Source organism: Trachymyrmex cornetzi, unplaced genomic scaffold (assembly GCF_001594075.2).
Source record: "Trachymyrmex cornetzi isolate Tcor2-1 unplaced genomic scaffold, Tcor1.1 scaffold156, whole genome shotgun sequence".
NCBI classification, from domain to species: Eukaryota; Metazoa; Arthropoda; class Insecta; order Hymenoptera; family Formicidae; genus Trachymyrmex; species Trachymyrmex cornetzi.
Window position 1 is genome coordinate 3613473 of NW_017296157.1, and position 21722 is coordinate 3635194.

General features: G+C 27.4%; 1 protein-coding gene across 1 annotated transcript in view; it reads right to left on the reverse strand.

Moving 5' to 3' along the window:
- Positions 1 to 11855, reverse strand: part of LOC108758417 (scavenger receptor class B member 1) — a 45279-nt gene extending 33424 nt beyond the window's left edge. The window contains exon 1 of the mRNA XM_018503392.1: positions 11759 to 11855. Within this exon, the coding sequence (XP_018358894.1) occupies positions 11759 to 11813 (55 nt within the window). The 5' untranslated portion in view covers positions 11814 to 11855. The remainder of the gene's footprint in view (positions 1 to 11758) is intronic.
- Positions 11856 to 21722: the final 9867 nt, after the last annotated feature.

Below are 21722 nucleotides of genomic sequence, written 5' to 3' on the forward strand. Positions count from 1 at the left end.
TACAGAATACAAAATATTTTCATGTACTCTGAAGAAACACAAAATATAATTGTGTTACCAATACTGTTTTTCAAATAAAAGTATTTCAAATACATGCCCATCTCTGCCGTAGGCGATGGCATTTGATCCATCGTTATAACGGAGTATTGGTAAAAATTTTTAACTGGTAATAATCACACCTCAGTAGAACTTCACCGATAAACATCCAATACGAGTAACATCAATAAAATGCCATACAAATCTCCATAATTATTGTATTATATTATAATAATAGTGTAAATTATATCATAAATTGTGTATTTATAAGGTCATAATTTTCATACATTTAGATGTGCTTATCAAACAAAGTTAACTGCAAACTTTGAACTTGAATTCTCTTTGTGCGGAAGTTCATTGATTACGATATCGCTACTGTGCAAAGCTACTTTCACCAATACTGTTACCACGATGACGTGGAATATCATCAGCTACAGCAATTTTTTGCATCAACAGTACGTTTAATTTGTAATAGTATATATTCTTACATACTAATAACACACATTGCCTCGACTCTAATAAACTTTTATTACACTAGTTTTATGGTTTAGAAACATTTATTAAAGTGAGTTTATATTGCAGCTATATTAAAAGCTATAAGGCGAAAAATGCTAATCAAATCTATCTTTCTTTAACGTGTTTATAGTGGCTCTGTGATAATAGCATTATATACCTTTGTAATGTAATAAAATACCATTGGATTAGTGAAAGACCTATTAGAACGAATAGTGTGTATAATATTTTATTCAAATAGATATTTAATTATTTCCAATAGTTTCATTGCTACTCCTGTAAGTTTTCATAAAGTTCTAGCTGTTAACTAAATCGTCTCCAAAAATTTGTAATTTATTTAAACCTTACCGTGTTACAATCTTATTGTAATAATACCTAATATAATATTTTTTATTTTTTAAATAAAAATTTGCTATAATAAGTCTCCATATTACGTATAATTAATACAAATGAACATTTCTACTTACGTGTGTTTAATTTAAGAGCCTTTATTTTATTCCATAGTTTATCTAAAATGAATTTATTGCAATAATTCTTATCTCTTTCGTGCCACAAAGGTGATCTCACAAACATTTCACTAATTAACTTTTCAGCGTTCATGTTTTCTATATTTAATATATAGTTAATAAGAGTATTTTATGGTAAAATTTCAAAATTTTCTTTCTTGACGCTTTTCAATTCATCGCTGGTTAACTACTAACAATAAGCACTTTGAGCTGCTTTAATATAAATACTTACATATATGTAAGTCAATGCATTGATTCTCACTGCTTCGTCAATATCGCTACTCTTATCGTTTATCACTTCAACGCAAACGCGCTCTTAAATAGAAACATTTGTTAGTATTTAATTTTTTTTATTACGATATTAAAACATTATAATCACTCTCTCAACGATTTAAAAAGGAGAAAAGAAATTTTTTCTACACAACTTTTCTTACAAAAAATGTTTTCTCTGCTATTTTCTCCAAGCAAATTAATCAGTTCTGATAATATTTACGCGCAACAAGTAAAACGTAATAGGTGAAATGAGAATAATAACAGCTACTGTTATCCAAATTTTAGAATACTGATATTTTTATATAGGTAAAATATTTTGTATTTTTATACAGCAAATAATTATTTTTCTAATTAGGTTTCGAATGTACTAATCTTGAATCGCATTATTATCTGTGAGTCTCAGCGTTTTGAATGGGCGTCCCGCGCTCGCAAGGCAAATAGGTTATTGGCCGGAGTCTTTACGTGGGAGTACGTACCAGATTAAATTGGACAGGATAAAAATTAATTGTTCGCAATGTCGTTATAGATCTCTATACATTCGCGGAATTGATAATGTGTAAATTTGCGACTTTACCGGTTTTATGTCGACAACCTTGCAACGCTTAAAAAAAATTGCAATAAATCATCCTGCAATTCCAATGTCCGGTTTCCGGTTTTCGCTTTTTTGTTGCCGACTACTTTTTTGTAGGACTACTTCTCTCTACCTTGAACGAAAAATAGAATGCAATGTATATTTTTTCTTTTTCAATTTATGTAAATAAGCGTCCTTTGTTTACTAATCAAAGACTAAAATTAATTGCGATCTAAGCTGGAAATAAACCTAACCAATAAATATCTTGTAACATGTAGTGATAATGTGATTGAACTACGAAATTGTGCAGTAAGTACAAAAAGTATTCGTACACAATGAGAGTATATTTTTAAAAAATCTTACTTTTAGAAAGTAAACATTAATTTATAACTTATTGAACAAAGAATTAATAAAATAGATTGTATACTTCTTAAAATCATTCACCTAAAAAGATGTGTAATAATTGAAGTATATTATCTTAACAGTAAGCAGAAATGAAAAATAGTATTACTTGGATATACAAAAGTATTTCCCCTGTGCATAAATATTTTTTGCACTCACTGTAGTGAACAATTACAACCTAATGACATGTAAATTTAAATGATTGAGTAGTATTATCCTTATTAATAAAGCAACAATATTTTAAGTTAAATATCGAGTTATACATAATTCGAGTTTTAATAAAGCTTAATAAAACATAAAAGCTTTTAAATAATTAGACATTGTAAGGTTTCGAGTATTCAATTAGTACTCAGAGGTTTAAACTGACGATGAAATTCTGGCGCCACTTATATGTAAGTAAGAGTGAAAGTAATTGCATCCGTAAGCACGGATGTATGATATCTTAATTATAATTTTCATATTTTCACAAGAGTCGCACTAATTAATATCTTCTTTTTTTGGTGTATAATTGTTTAATACACGTTGTCACGGTCTACGAGAACGCCGCCAACTATGCACACATATAATTTTGACTTTCGACGTCCCGTTAACCTCATATCATAGTCAACGAAGCTTGAACGCGGCTATCGGCATTATCATGATAACTGGTTTTGCTGATTATCTGCCCACTGTATTTCCGAGACATCATCGGTATCGATTACAGCGACATAATTCCGCGTCACTCATTTAGCCTGAAGCTATTCTGTTTTCTATTCCCTTGTCGTAAAAAAATTAAGACACTGATTTCTGAAGTAAAAAAATGAAATTGTGGCTTTATGCTCGAGATGGTGCAACAACCACTTCAAAGTCAATGTACCGTAATAATGTCCACATTTTCTAGTAATTTTTTCTTTTTCTCAGAAATATGTGTCTCCTATGCAAATAATATTTAAGTTAGGAATTTCAAAGCTAAGAATTTTTAGTTTCATTATATTTCCATAAGAGAGTATTTTTATGAATAACAGGCATAATTAAAATAATACCTATTTGAGAAAAAAAAATTGCAAAAAAGGAAAGAAATAATATAATAATTTACTGAACATTATAGTTTTAAAAAAATGTAGATATCAAAGATAAAGATATCTTTTGGTTAAAACTACATTATCTTTTTATTATAATAAATTAGTAAATATTTTTTTTATTGTGTCTAAATAAAGATCTTATAAATTTAAATTCTACAGAGAAACATAGAATTTTAATAACCAATTGTGACATGCAAATTGGTATGAGAATTATTCCATTTATATTGATTTTATAAATCACATATATTATGCACATTATGAGATGTAAACTTTGAATTATTAAAAAATATTTATATTCTTGTGTGTGTGTGTATGTGATTCTGTTTGTAGATTAAATATTTTTTATATATCTGTATGTGTTACTTTATATATGACAAAATCTATATTATATATTTAATATATTATTTATTAATCGTACATGTATTTCTAATTAAACATTAACCGAAATGTTTTACGAGAAAACAATTTTATATAAAATTTTTATGAAAATTTATTACTTTTTTATTTGAGTAGCGAATAGAATGAATGTGTAAGTTAGGAAAAATCCAGATTTATAGTAATAAGCATTACTAAGGTCAAACTCGTAAATCGCTTATCTTAATTAAACGCTATTATCATTACCATATTATTTCATATATCCGTCTTATTGCATTATTGTTGCTAAATTAGGGATAAATTTCTTATAAAATTTTCTATCAATAATTCTGCTTTGACACTGTTATGATTGACGTATCAATGATTGTAAAATAAAAATTCAAGGCCTTCAAAGTCGGTGTGAAGCAAGTGTGCAAATATCCCTTGAATAAAATAATTGTTGAGAGAACGAAAAGATATTTGCATCGAATGTTTCCCATTCACGAGAAAATCACGATCAGTTTGCCATTTATTGAGCAGAACAACTTCCTCAATCATTTTTTAAAGCATCTTGAATCGTTGATAATGAAAATCGTGTGGTTGTAAATCTTTTTCTAAATTCTCTAGTATTTGTTGTTTATATAAACTGTCAATATTTATTCATTTTGTGTATTATAAATATTGCATAAATATCATGATTGCTAATAATAACTATTGCCTGCGTTCAGTAGAAAAAGCAGTTTTGCTACTGTTGTGAAATTCTTTGATGTGATTGGTCTTGCCCTTATATCCTTACTGGATCCAAATGTATAAACCAATTATATTAAAGAAACAACAGTTGTGCAAAGCTGCTTTTTCTACTGAACGCAGCCATCGTTATCATAAGGGTAGTCCGTCATACGCACGTGTTTACAGAGCACGTTTCCACTTTCCAGTCATGTTGATGCGCACATGTTAATTCGTATTCATGACGTTCGCAGATGATTTTAAAAGGATGCATAGACATTGCGAAATTATGTTATTTCGTTCTTACGTCACATTATTACGCATTAAGTTGGTTCAGATATTCAATCTTATTTATTACGCAGTTTGAGTTTGTTAAGATATTTCTTCGGCATCGCGTACAACCTATGAATGAATATGCCTCTCCGTGCGTGCTCTCTGAAGAGAGAAACTTTTAAAGTGAGCGTATACACACACACACACGCGCGCGCACGCGCGCGCGCGCGCACACACACACACACACACACACACATATCAAAATGAATTATCAAAAATCGACATTTTTTAAGAATCTACATATTTTAAGTTTACAATTAATAAATCAAATTTTATTAGTTAAACAATGTAAAAGAGTAATAATATAAGTAGATAAGGGATTTTACATATATAAATATTATTATAGTATGTATAATTAAGTTTATTAGGATTTAGTTTAGAGAATGTGATGTAACACTCGCTCTAAAACAATAAATCCGTCCCAGGCGAGGGATCTTCGAAGACTGACAGAAATTATAAAATTTCTAGTATTTATTATATTGAAATATAATTCTTTTTAGTTCTACATTTTCGTACTTACTTTTATACTATTCGAAACTCAATAAACGTATATTTAATAAAAAATAAAGGGGTATCCAGAACGCCGAAAACTTACAAGTTAATTACATGTGGGTCACAAGTACCCTCTTTAAACTTTCATGCATTCTTATATCGAGAATAACGCAAAAAAAACCCTTGCAGGCTTGTCATATTTATAAACAGTTAAAGTTCTTTTTTAGCCTCAATCCGGGTCTTCAAATTATATTATAAAAAAGTTACAGCAATGTAAAAAATTACATAGGGTACGTTGGAACCCGTGAATATCATACTAGGGTTAAGTCATGAATACTCTACGTGATTTATATTTTTTTCTCTTTCTCTAAGAACATTTGTCATGTTTAATGATATACTGTAATCAAGTTGAATACGTATTATAGTTTTAAACGAAATGTTTAAAAGTTCTAAAAATGAAAAGCCAGCTATATATTCTATTGATTTAAACTTAATTAATTTAAAGTACTACTTTAAATTTATATTAAAGGCTATTTTAATTTCAAATTTAAAGAATCTATTAAAATAAATGGATTGATAAATTTAAGTAAAGAATACATCTTTTTGCATCTCTTAATGTTGAGAAATCTTTATCTTTAATGATTTAACTGTTTGTTTTCTAATTCTGATTCTTCCTTATTTTAAATAAAATAATTAATTGCACTGAATTATATACATTTTTCATCAAGTATTTCACAAAAATTGTTAATATATTCAACGCTTAATTTGATATTTATATATTCTGTAATCACTGATATTTTATAATATTTTATAATTTGCTAATATTATATATTAGATATCAGTGATCTGTGAGAGCGAATTCCACTCACTATCTTCAATATTTTTTAGTATGTCGCATAAGAATTTTTGTATTTTAACTCTGATTCCGACGCAAAACTGATTGACAATTATGATGGCGACTAAAAATAGAAAAGTCTAAACGTATGAATAATCATAACGTGCAAGTATTACGGAAGTTTAACGATCATTATGATATTCCTTTTTGGTTCGAATTAGCATCGTTAATGCTAATCTATTTAATTTTATTTCAAGGTTACAAATTTAGAGTTGCCAATAGAAAAATAATAATTAAACGATCAGATACGTTTGACACTCCTGGCCACAAATATTGTAATTAGTTCTGATATAATAACAAAACCTTATAATTATTGAATTAAAAAATATTGAAATTTCCTTCTTAATAGCTTGGAATCCGTTAAGTATCCACTTCAGACTTAAAAACCTGTAGAGTGACTTTTCTTGACGAACTAGTGGGTTATTCTATTATCATTGTTTGCTGAGGAAGACTCCAAAGAGAATCGCAACGTTCAATACTTTGAATAAAAAAGATTACGTCTTTTTTATCAAAAAAATTGGAGTTAAGTCATCATTCCACATTAATATTGCGCACCCCCTCCTGCGCTGACTCTTACCTTGAATCGGTTATTACTGTAATTTTAAGAAGTGAGAGTTGAAATATTTTATTGTTACCTGTTAAAATATTTTATTGTTGCTAATAGACTTTTTTCAGCGGGCAGACATTATAACGCATAAACGGTTTCCCGTTATTCTACTTTATATTACACGTGATATATCACTTAATACGCGAAATGTGCCAATAATTATTTAATAAAATTTGGCGGTCTGATTAGTTTTTTTTAGTAAAATAATAGTTGAATATATAATACACTTAAATAATTTTTTTATTACTAACAATTTCGAAAAATATATACATAATAAAATAACTAAAAAATTGACATCGTAACGCGATTTGCTTATATGCTTCATTTTTCTACTTTCTTTTGATTTTTAATCACCTAAAAAATTATTGTCTTACATTGCCTTCGTTTTTAAACATTCTTTAAAATGTTTGACCTTTAGAAATGAATTTTTTACGCAGTTCTGGAAGTTCAAATGACTTTATGTTTTCGTTTATTATGTAAATGGAATAAGCTAAAAAACGGCATAACATTAATTCTTAACTAAAAAGATAATTGGTTTTGAAAGATTTTATAATTCAAATTAGACCTAGGGGGGGCTGCGTTCGGAAACATCACCCAAGTGCCCCCTTGTATTGTTTTATCTTTGTTGTTCACCCAATGTTAAATAAGGATAAGATGATACACGGACACAAGGGTGATGTTTCCGAAGCAGCCCTATTATTATCAGTTCACAACGAATGACATGTTGCAAGTATTGTTTTTAGTAATGTAAAAGCAGATGTTTTTATACTTTTTTTTGGATACCTATAAGGTGCATTTACGTCACTATTCAGAATTTATGCAAATATTTTGGAACAGTATGCGTTATTGATTGGGTATAGAATACCTTAAAAAATATGTGTATTATAATTAAGACATTTTAATGTTAATAAAGGAAATATTATTTAATAAAATATTATTAAATAATATTTATCTATTAATGTCACTTATTGGTAATCTTTTTATTGGCTCATTTGGATTTGCCTTCATTATTTGGATTTTAAATTCTAGAGAAAACAATCAATGAATAAATTGCATTGCAAGTTTTGATAGTGTTAATGTAGTATATGAATAGCGCGGCTAAGAAAATTATTCATTAAAAAGCAGTTTTATAAACAGTTCAGAGTCTTGTTAATTTTTATTTTACACATGACTTATTTGCGCACACACATACGCACACACTCTTATGACGTATCATAATTAATGAGAATTCCTACAGAACTGGATTTTGAACTTATCTGTTTCAGAACGATCTGTGTTTATGTCAGAACTGACACTGATGTAAAAAAGTCTGTTCGCATCTTTACACTGAAAAAAAATATAGTCAATTTTAATAAATATTTAGTTGAATACTGCCAACTAAATATTTATTAAATATAAAGATATATTTATTTGATACAAGACATGTTAATTTGATTTAACAATCAATTTTTTTACTGAACAAATATTTATTTACTGTAAGTAGATGTTTAGTTGGCAGTAATTGAACTAAATATTTATTAAAATTAACTATATTTTTTTCTCAGTGTAGGAATATGATGCATAAAATTATATATATATATATATATATATATAACGTTTGTTTTTTAAATACTGTTTTTAAGCTTTATCCACGTTATATTTATAACAATATAAAAAAAATAAAAAATTAAAATTTATTGTATTATTCTGCATATATTTCTCTGTACTTCGACAACATTGTAAAAAATGCAGAATATATTTTTTTAATCATTTAAATAGATATTAATGGAATTATTTTTTCGTAGAATAGAACATAAATCGTATTGCACACGATTAAAATCGATCATTACTAAGTTATATAATAAGACACTTTTGACGCAAATAGGAAAAAACGATCTTGTTTTGCGAATCTTTATCGCCCGTAATTGATATAAAGTTCTATGTAACTGCTTATTAATTATATTATAATAATTAATGTGTTACGCAATTGATTCTAAATACACTAATATCGAATCACGAATGAAATCATAAATACAAGATTAATTGCTATATAACATTCAAAGTAAAATCTTTTTTACAATATGAATTTTCATGATCACGTTTTTGAGTTTATTATTTTACTTATTTCTAATGCAATTATATCCGTAAATCGATCCGTAAATTCGTTTAGACAATGTCTATATTTTATGTGATTAAAGTTTGGATTATAAATATATATATTGATATCTATATTTTATATAATTCTATATAATTTCGAAGAACGCGATTTATATTATTCACATATAAAACAAATTTTTATTAAAAATGTAATAGCATAATTTATTTAATGCTAGAAGAAATAAACAATTGAAAATTAACTGTGGAAATTTCAGAAGAATTTATAGAAATTATTTAAATATGCTATATATTTTTTTTCATCAAAAGTATTACATAAAAGTTCAAATCAATTTTTTAAAACTAATTTTACACAAATGCAAAATATGCAAATATATTGTATTTTTTAAATTTTCTGCTTATTTGGGTCTATATAAATTGAAAAATTATTAAAGTTCTTATAATTACTGGTATTCAGTAAATTTTTTGCACAAAAATTTCTTGGACAAATATTAAAAATAAAAACACTGGTAACATCTTCAAAGATGATCTATTTTCTTATTATTTGTTTCAAAAAATTTTTTTTCAAGATTGAACACTCTAACATTATTTAAAAATTACGGAGAAAACCCCGTAATTGTTGTTAACAGCATTGTTAGTAAAATATAGATGTTCTTATTTATTTACATTATAGTACAGATTCTTAAGAAATGTCCTAAAAACGTTTTTACAGTTTCCAGGATGTCTCTTGAAGTGTACTGCTCAGCGCGAAATAATCAAATTGATGTTGAATCAACACCGATACGATGATTTGACGTCAATTAGACATCGATTCGACATCAAATTGACGGTCATTTTTCGCGGAGTTAGTGGAATAGACAATAGGTATATTACTCGAATCAAATATTTATTTGACGTTAAAATCACAACAATTTGCATGATATTGCTGTAATTGTGCAATTTTTCCATAATTTCTGTTTATTAATGACAAATACGAGGTTATCAGTTTTTTTTTAGTAACGAACACACTGTTATTAGGAAATATATGTATTGTTTAGCTGTAAGGTACGGGCTTATTAACGAGAAACACGAGGAGTATCGTTTCTTCTTATAACAAGTACACTATTATTACGGAATATGCGCATTATTTAGCTGTGGGCTACGGAAAATCTGTTTAGCATGATTGATACGATGATTATAGTGAATTTGTCATTAATTTGTCGACAATGTCAATTAAAAGTTTTTTAATCAATGAATTTATGCGATGACAAAAACGATGATATTTATCATACTAATTAATGATATCAAAAGTCATAGAAATAAATTGTTTGTATCATTTGTTGAAATTAAAAAATTGTAGCTTAATATCAATAAAATTAGTCAAATAATTAATAAAACAAGAAATAAAACTAATAAATATCTCTTATTACATATACGCGCAATCAATTAAACACATTGTCTGTAAAATATTTGATTGTTATGTATATATACGAGTATATACATATATTATACAGGGTGTTCCGACCTTTTTTGCCAATCACTTTTGTGTAGATAGACCGGACTAAGCTGAGTCGAAAAGTTCTCTACCATTTTGCAATTTTCGCAATAGTTAACAAGATATTAATTACTAAAAATTGCAAAATATTGGTCTTGAATAATTTTTTACTCAAATACTATCAACTTTACAGAAAAACTGCAAGAGACAACAATTATTTACTTTCTTCTCATAAAGTTCTAAGAATTTTTTCAGAATTTTTTATTAACTTTTTAGTACTGCATTTTCTTATTTTTACCAACATGAAAAAATACGGTATTAAAAAATTCTGAAAAAATTCTCAGAACTTTATGAGAAGAAAATAAATAATTTTTGTCTCTTGCAGTTTTTCTGTAAAGTTGATAGTATTTGAGTAAAAAATGATTTAAAACCAAATATTTTACAATTTTTAGTAATTAATATCTTGTTAACTATTATGAAAATGGTAGAGGATTTTTCGACTCAGTTTAGTTCGCTCTATCTACACAAAAGTGATTGGCAAAAAAGGTCGGGACACCCTGTATATACAATATACATACATATATATATATATATGGTATGTATGTATAATGTATATGTATACAAAATGAATATAGAACTGAGATATGATTTATAATAACGATGATTAGTTTCTCATAAAATAAGTTATTTAAAAAATTTTGTAATATCTCATTTTAGTGATGCATTGAATTATTATGTCAATTATACTAATTTTAATTTTTTTCAGAAGCTCTGAAAAAGATTCACTTATTGCATAAAATTAACTTTATAAAATCTGAATAATTTATAAGTTTATATGACATGATAGATAATTTAGAAGACTGCTTCTAAAGATATTCAAATGATTAGTTGAAAGAAATCTTAGTGAAAATGTCCATACGTATGCTAGGAATCTGTCCGAATTTACTATGTATGGTAAACCCCATGGTAAATTCGGACAGGTTTCCATGTGTACATATGGACATTTGCAGCATAAAATATTATTGATGCAAGCAAGCACTTGCTTGAATTTAGGTATGTAAATTTATCATTACTTATTTTTGCTTTGAACTGATATAAATCGTCTGTGATATAAGACAGATCGTGAGAACTTTTTAAACAATCTTTAAAAAAGTTCTCACGATTAGTCTTATTATAAGACTAATAACAACTTATTTTTGCTTCGAACTGATAAATCGTCTATGATATAAGACTCTTATATCATAGACGATTTATCAGTTCGAAGCAAAAATAAGTATTGATAAATTTACATACCTAAATTTAAGCAAATGCTTGCTTGCATCAATAATATTTTCAAATAAAATATATACGTTATGACCACTGTCAATAAGTCAGGAGCAACCCGCGGTACGTTATTAGCATTGGCTCTATGATGAAATTACATTTTGGCCGTATCAACAATGAGACTGGTGACGGATTCGTCTTGTCTGCCGTCATGATCTTCGGTAATCCTTTTCTCACATACCAGACTTTTTCATGGCACCATCGTCTGACTACCTCTACAACGTTCCTCATTTCCATTGTGATTATATCTGAAAGACAAATTTACCAATTTCGAATTTATTACTGATATATTTATATATTGATCCAAACAATATAGAAATATACAAAACGTATGAAGATAATAAAAGGTTTTAATTTTTTATTTTATTCAGAGACACAAACGTGTTCATACAGTTTGATTATATCTCATTAAATTTTTTAATAGTTGCTTAAAGAATATATCGTTTACTTCAATAATAATAAAGTATTTTGATTTTTGTCAAGTTTCTGATAATTACCGTTATTCATTTATGTCAAAATTGTCATAAATAAGGCCTTAAGATGCTAATATAGCTCTGAGATTTGCTCAACAATTACTAACATGACATTTTAAAATTGTACTTAGGATAGTCTTAAATATAAAAATCAACTATGAATATTTCATGTAATGCGTTTATTGCATTTAGTGTACTGAATTCAATCTGCGCACTTTGTATGCTTTGGGCATAAATCCCGCCCGCTAAAAATGCCGCATATTCTAAACAGGTGAGATATACAAGACAACAAACTAAACAAAGAATACGAAAGCAAAGCACTTGTATATTGCTATACAACATTTTTGTATATACTATTCCTCTTTACACTTTACTATTCTTCTACATATATGTATCACGAAATAACCACCAAGTTTTTTACACGCCCTACAGTAATTATTTTATGTAGATTATAATTTATGATGGCGCTACTTATTACAATGACAAATCGATTCAACTCACAATAATTTTATTAATATTAACAGTAAAAAGCTGAGATTATAACACAATACTAATATAATATAATGGCATGTAATAGAGCAGTTGCGGGAAAATTACCCTCACTCCTTCTATTTTTTTCTGACTTGAGAATGTTTTTTGGGATCGAGACGGGATCTTAAAACTTTCGGGATTCCTGAGAATGTTCAAAATTCCCGAGAGTATTCGAATTTGTTCAGGATTCCCGAGAGTATTCGAATTTCCCGAGAATGTTCGGGTTTCCCGAGATTTCTGAAAACATTAACAACACAATTAATAAAACAAACGTTTCGACACCGATTGGATCATTTTCAATGTAAGTCGCAGATTTTTAATTACATGAAAGCGTTTTATTAACAAACTAAATTAATCGCTTTTTAGGAAATACGGTGATATTTTTTGTGTAATATGAAATTGATATCTCGCTATGTGGAGGTTGATGTAGAAACCTTGTAATATACCACGCTCTAACGGTTATTGTTAATCTTGATAAAATGATATTTTTATAGACGAATCTCTGTTAGTACAATATTGCTTAAAATAATTAGAAGTTAATTAAATACAATTATATATGGCAGAATCGGTAAAATACAATAAAAGTATACCTTAGTAAAAATAAGTCCAATGGATAAAATTAGAGTTGCAAACGAATTAATGAAGCACTGGTACGACCAGCAGTTAATTATCAGGAGATATTGTAAATAAAATGAAATTGAAGAGCAAAGAAATAAATATATATGTAGGGAAAGAGTGGGGATTAAAAATAGGAAAGAAGGGGAAAAAAGAGAGGACTAAGAAGGAGAAAGAGATTGTATAATTGTGAAGATACGATGATAATGATTCTGTTTTATTTTGTTTATTCAAACCTTGTCTCCGTCTTTTTATGCACGTGAACCATCTCCGATATTAATCTCTTATTGTAAGAGGATTCATTGTCCAAAATTCTAACGTCACCCCATTTAAAATTATGGTTAAAATTAATACGGTGTGGTCTGTAATTACAGATGGAGAACCTGTTTTTTTTAATTAATATCGGAATGATGCTCGTGTAGTCTGGTAGTCTTTTTAATTTCGTTTCGTTTATATCAATATAGTTAGCATCACGATTTTCGCAGGAGATTATATAAACTATGTCAATAACAAATCCAGTTGGTCTTTTCCTCTTATAATATAATTTTTTAATGTATTCGGGATGGAATAAGAGCTATTTTATTATTGAATTTGGAAACTATATATAGGTAAAAAACTTTCGGATATAGACTTGACGTACGGTATTGTGAAAAATTTTTCTTTTACATAGACATGAATATTATACATATTTTATTGCAATTATGATTAAGATATTTTAGTTTTTCTTGTATTGCAGAGAAAATTAAAGAAAGTGGATATCCGTTATTTAAAAACATGTAAATAGCATTGATAAAATTCTTTTGGTGAAATCGGGGTGAGACAGACCATAGAAATACATAACTTGTTTAATATCATTTTTTAACATCTTTTTTTGACTATGCATATTCATTCGTCGCTCATTTAGTGTGCAATATTAGAGTTTATGTAATAAATGATATTTTCATTTTTATACCGATGGCGCAACATCCCAAAATCGGGATTGGGCCTACCTCTCGTACAGTTCGCGCAATTAATGCCTTCCAAATCTATGACACCACGTTCATTGGTGAGGTATTGCGTTTACTTTTATCGTTTTCACATTCACGGCCGTAGTCGAATGGACTAAACAAGCCTATAGAAATTGGAGAAACTCGCGTACTTCGCTCATGAACGCAAAAATAACCGAAAAAGTAACATGCAATAACAAAACAGGGTTGGAAGGCATTAATTGCGCGAACTGTACGTCTGCCCGTGGGGCATACGCAGGTTGTACATAGACATATGGGACTTACAATTTTAATGCCGTTTCCGAACGGCAGTTTTGAGAGGTTTCTTGGCAATAGATACTATTGGTGGTTTGCCAGACTGTCGAAGAGAAACTAGAGCGCGTGAAAATTTCTTGGATTTGCCGGGGATCGAACCCAAGCCTCCTAGCGTGGTAGACTCGTGCGCTGTCCACCATGCTGCTTGTGCTCATGTTACATGTATTCTGTCTACAGTATCAAAATTTATGTTCTTCTTGTGACAAAGCGGATGGTTTGAATGAAAACCGAGGATTCTATCGGAACAAGTTGTTTTCTGATATCTATCGAATATAATTCTTTGATCTTCAACAATGATCATTGTGTCAAGAAAGCTTAATCTCCCTTAATTGGTACTAATTCAGTACTAATTTTCATTGTGAATTGTAATCTTGCATGTAAAAAATTAAAAATTTTTTGTATGTCATTCAGATATTCAGTTGATGCAGCTAAATTAACATCATCCACATATCAAAGATAAAACAGTAATTGTGTAGGTAATTTTTCGATTCCTAATTCCTCCAAATTCTATACAAAACTACGTTAGCAATAATTGGGGACATAGGTAAATTTATAGCGGTGTCAAAAATTTGTTTATAATATTTCTCAACGAGTTAATTATTTATTCACACATGTTAATTAGTTAATAGAAATTTCATCTTCATTGTTTATATGTGTTGAAGAAGGACCCGCGGTCTAAAACGTTCGCGTTTTACATTAGTATTATATTTTAATAAATACAAAAAATTATTATTTTCCTCTTATTTTACTTGATCAGTGACCTTTATATTACATAATTTGCTTTGCATAAAACAAGCGAACCATAATTTATAATATTTGTTATTAAATGTAAAGAATGTAGAATTTAAAACCAAACAGCAATCAAAAATTCGTCTAATGGTATGTTAATTTTCTCAGAGATCCCATCTCTTAATGATAGTAAGTAGATGCCAGTTCTATGGGAACATTTGTAAAAACAGAATTGACGTCTAAAGAAGCCAAACTATAATCAACCTTAAAACATACTCAATTAAAATAAAACTTAATAATATAATAGAAGGGCTATGAGCGGGATGTTCAAATTAACAACAATAAACAAAACAATTTACAAATGTTTCGATACCTATTGGGTAAGCACTGTTACGATCAGGAGTCAATTATCAGAAGACGTTGTAAATAAAATGGGATTAAAGAAATTTTCTTTAAAAATTTGCTCTTTATAAATAAATAAAAAGGTTTTCTTTTATAAAAATAAATAAAAAGTTTTTTTTCTTTATCGCTCATTAGACGTAAAACAGGATACCATGACGCAATAACAACTGATAGCTTTCTCTAAATATAGATTTATATTCATCTTTAAGCACTATTAGAGATGAATTTTTCATCTCTGACTGTCGATACCACACGACCTTTACGTCGAGTCGCGAGAAACGCTTATATCAAATTTGACAATCTGATGAGCGATGTGATTCTACTTATTGTATATAACTTCAATTTTACTTTCTAATTTGGCATTTGGATAAAGAAAAATGAACTAAATTCGGGAATCACCATCTGGGAATTTGTGTTACATATGTAATTTCGATTTATATTTTATATTGATAAGAACCCGAATTGAAGGGTCAAAACGTTTTATTTTTATTTTATTCGTTTTGTTACACACGAAAATAAAGAGTTTTCTGTGCATCCGAGCAGCCGATGTAGGCTCTGATGGGCTTTTTTTTATATTTTTCACTGATAGGTTCTTTCGAGCCTCATTTTATATATTTGTTTAACTAAATCAAGTTAAAAATTAATTCATTTAAAATGAACTAAATTAAGTTATTAAAAGTAAATTCAAAGTTATAAATTTCTTAATTTTTTATTTAATTTTGAACGTATTAATTATAGTTACTACTCAACCTTGTATATGAATATTACGCTAATACAGAATATTTTATTAATAAACAGATAATAAACAGATAATAAAAACTAATAATAAATAACCGGTTTAGTACTAATAAGAGTGTAGCCGGTTTTTCCGCGCATGTATATTTTAAATAAATAGTCTAAGATAGCTGTTAAAGTAATGCATGATTTATATATAAATCATATATCACATAAATCGTATAATATAAAATATATGAACGTAAATCGTTTTATTGTTCTGCCCTTTAATTGTCTAAGTACTTAACAGCCTATTTGCATTTAATAAATTGATATTCATTAATCTTTATTTTGTTAAATTAATTTTACATTCTTGAATTTTATACAAAGTTCTAATTTTACGCATAAACTTTTTTAAGCATGACTTATTGCAGAATAAAATTTTTAGAGCACTATAGTGTCTTTATTTTTTCTTAGATTTTATTTTTCAAAAAGAAATGGAAATATTAGACATTTAATAATAATAATAATAATAATAACTTTATTGAAGTAAAAGTTAAACATAAAATAATATAAATACATAAGAGAAGTAGAGGAAGTCTTGTTTCCTACAACAGGCGAAGCATCAATAAATGCTGTATTAAAGCATAAATCTAAATTACATAAAAAAATAATAGCATATATCAAGAAAAAATCTGTATATATAGATATTAATTATCAAATTAAAGAAGATATTACTTGTAAGTACGAAGAGAGAGGAAAGAGAGAGAGAGAGAGAGAAAAGCTTCGATTTTATTCAATTTCATTAAATCTTATTACTTACGGGCCGCTATCCTAATGTAAGTTAACATTATAACAATTCATAGATGTACACTACACACAACTGATTTACAGAATATTTTGCCACAAATGAACGAAAAATGTTATTCTTGATGGCAACGTCCCCATCGACGTTTGACCGTTCACTGAGAACAGCCGCAGCTCTCGATCCTTATTCTTACAGCCGTTCTATAAAATCTTCGGGTGATAACACCACTCAGGCCGTTAGATAAAGACCAAGATCGACTCGAGTGACCTATTATTTATTATGGGTCTGTAGGAGGAATTACTATCTTGGTTGCTCGTCGAAGATCGTATCGGATGAGATACAATTAAAAATGTGTAACGGAAATGTTCCGCTACATTACTTTCATATCCTTTGCATAGTCTTTTTCAGTGCAAGCTGGTCTATGATTTTCCAATGTATTCGTAGAAATTATTTGTTTTATTCTGATAATATTAGTCACTATCTCTAAACTTTTTGTATATAAAAATGTGAAAATCAGTAGATAACAAAAAATTTTGCATACATTTTTCTATTTTATTTTTTGGGAAAATCTGAAAATATGTAAATATATCTAAATTTATGATATAAGATTTTTTGTGTAGATAAATTTAGAAATTACTTGGTTTTATTAAACATTAATATTTTATAATTGATGTTATTCATTGATAAATAAATATATATAATATAAATTAATAATTTATATTTAATATAACATCGATACTAATTATTTTTTATTAATGAAGTCATTGATGATAAGATGGGGGAAACATTGTATATCAAGTTACATCCAGGGAATGGAAGTAAGTCGTTACTTGTAACGAAGTTTCAGTTACAAATTACTTTTTGATAACTGTACTGGTAAACTGTAACGGTAACGAAATTACATTTTTTTGGTAACAAATTTTACAGTTACTTTTATCGTTACTTTGTACACGACTGGACACGATATGATTAGCCACTCCTAACGCTTAAGACTAGAAAGCTCCTAGGCCCGTTCGCGTGATTGGTGGTTGTCGATTTTAAAAAAGTAACGGAAAAGTAATGAAAAGTTACTTTCTCAAGTAACGCTAACGCTAACGAGTTACTTTAAAAAATTGATAACTAGTAATGGTAACTTGTTACTTTTTCTACATGGTAAGGAGTAATCTGTTACTTTTAAAAAGTAACTTCCCATTTCCTGGTTACATAATGGAAAATATGCATAAGATTCTTTAACAAATAATATGCAAATTAATTAATTGGCATTGATGTAATTGATGATTATAAGTACTATCGTGACGTTTTGAAATTTATGAGAATGTTCTGTAATTCCTCCTAATATTGTGTTTAACCTTTCTATCAGATGAGAACATAGGTCATGCGTCTGATTATCGCGTGCACATTTTTATCAAGTTTAATACTGTATATGCAATATAGGACGTATTAACGAGCTAATATGCAGATTTGATTAATTTTAATGCCTTCATTATTTTGAAAAAAATTTTTTTTGTACATTTATATAACGTAATCGATTAAAAATTAACAAAGATATCTTATTTATTAACCTGCGAGTTTACTTTAAGCTTGAATAAACGTTTTCTGTAATTTTTTAAATATTGAATATGTTGTATTGAGAATGGTTACTTGATTATATTATAATATAGACTCAATCAGAAAATTCTGATTTGTTTTTCAACCAGAGTATCAATAAGTAACTAGAATTTTTTTTCTATTGCGATGTCAAATTGTTTTATCAGTCACATTTTTGAAAAAAATGACGTCAAAGAGAGATTAAAAACGATGATTTTGAAGATTTTCATGATGTTGCAACACACTAGCAGCAAATTTTTTTCTAAATTTCGTCAATGCCTTGCAAATGTATTACTTTTTAGTTTTCAAATGTTTTATTTTGGTATAATTTTTCGTTTTTCAGATATAGTAATTTGAAAATGGCCATATTGTATTTTATCAATTTCATATCGCACAAAAACACTTATTTTTCACATAATGCAATGTTAAGATTCAATAATATGTATTTTGCATGTATTATATGAAAAAAAAGTTATATTTAAATTGCTATATCATAAAAATGGAATATCATATCAAAACGAAAAATGCAGTTTAAAGCTAAAAGTTGAAATTTCCGTATGTCATTAACGATTTAGAGGAAAAATTGTTGTCACTGCAGACAAAGTTGTGAAAACCCTCAAAATTATTGTTTATGTTTCTTTAACGTGATTTTTTCAAAACTGTAATAATTAATTAATTTGCGTATTACTTGTTGAAAAATTTTAAAATAAATATAAATTAGTAAAGGACTCTTCTCATTTAAATATATATATATATAACCCATCATAAACAAATTTTGACTTTGTCCGTTTTGTCAGTAAGACTCAGTTATCTCATTTATTGTCTGAATTTCGTGCGGTGCGTGTCGATCTCAATTTATTCGATTTTCAATATGTAGACACATGTATTATAATTACGCTCAGGTGAATTATATTATATATTGACAATGTCACACAGAGAAGGATTACTTATTCTCCGGTAGATTATGGTGAGTTTTGTTAGCAGAATGATATTTCTATGGTTTCGTGTATAAAGAAATGAATTATCTTAATAGATGAAGATTCAGTCAGTCGATTAGTAAATCGTTTGTCATCGGCGCCTTGATCATACCCGGGGAGAGGTTTCTTCTTTTGACCACATATGCGATTGTTTAATTTTAATTAATGTTTACGATAATTTAAAATAATATGTCGTTATCTGAAGATGGCCTAATCAAAGGCTGAAACATGTAATAATTTTTGTAATTTTTATAATTTGTAGAACTTGACGCTTATAATGAGTATGTTCTCGATTAATTTTACTCATAAATCTTGTGAGATAAACACATTTTTGTCTTGACGTATTAATTATTAAAGATTATATTAACTGACTCTTATGTCCTTTACTCAAATTGTTACTCTTATTTGAAAAATTTTATGTATATTTTACATAATATATATATATAAAAATTTCAAAAACGGATTCGTGTTTATTCAGGCAAAACATACATTAAAAAGTGTGAAAAACAATTTCATTGTAGACTAGTGCAATTGAAAATATAATAATTAACGAATGATTCTATTATATTTTTTCTTCTATTATTTTTTCTTTCTTTTTTCATTTTATATTTGTTAATTTTGTTACATAAATTTATATAAAAAATAAGTCACAAATATATGAATATTTTTAAATTTTGTTTATTTATTAAATTTATTAATAAAAATTTTATATTTTTTAAATTTAAATGATAAATAGAATTAAAGATGCATATAGTTCTATGAACTTTATCTTGTTGAAATAATTAATTTAGTTCTCGTTATGGTTTAAAACATATTTTGAAGAAACGTTTCGTTGCATTCAATTATAGACATTTATTATATTTGTTATATTGTAAATATTTTTAAATTAAAGCCTTATAATTCTTCATGAAAAAAATGCAAATTTAATGCTTATTACTGTAAATTTATCCAATTTATTTACATAACTAAGAATAATCTAATCAGTTTGTATTCTAAACTTAATTTTAAAATAAGAAATAAATATAGAAATATGTGCAAAAACAGCATAAAAAGGTCGCAATTAAAGTGTTGTGTAATTGTCATATAAAATCAGTCGATAAATTTGTCGGCAAAGATATTACTCAATTATAATGACTTTACAATATGGCAATTTCTTCATACATATATGAAATATCAAATACAGGATATAGTCTCGCAATCAACGTGTTCATCCTGTGTTCACGAGAAATGTGAAAGATTCTTGTAATCAAGTTTAATAACAAGAATGTATTTCGTAAAAATACTTATACCCTGGTTTCATAATAAACATTTGTCATATCTTTGTGTGATAAATTCATTCATATCCAATATATTTCTCTAGAATTGACGCTAATTAAATAAGATTTAAAAAATATATAATCAAGAAACAAGTGAGTTTTCTTGATTTTATTTTTAATTTTGGGAATATGTGATATAATAAGTAAAATAAATAATAATTTCATTTTTAGTACTAAAATAATTAAGAAATTTTATAAATACCTTAAGATATTTGTAAAAGATATTTTATTCTATAAATATTTTATAATTTAAACCATTGATATATGTATTAAACATTTATAGTTCACATTTACATACGTACATTATAAACATTTATAACTCACATGTACGTACATTATAACTCACAAATTGTCCTATTTTCTTTAGTGATTATAAAATTATTTTTTTAAATGAAATTCAAACATTCATTTTATTTTACATAGTAGACGCTCTTTATTTACAAATTTGCTATTTGCGATTGACATATTTGTAACTATATTTCTTTAATTCGCAATAATTATCTTAATATTCACGAATATAAGTTATTGTATATGCATGCGATTGCATTTTAATTATTATTAGTGTCTTTTTTTCGAAAAAGGAAAATTTTTTTGAAAACTGCATATATT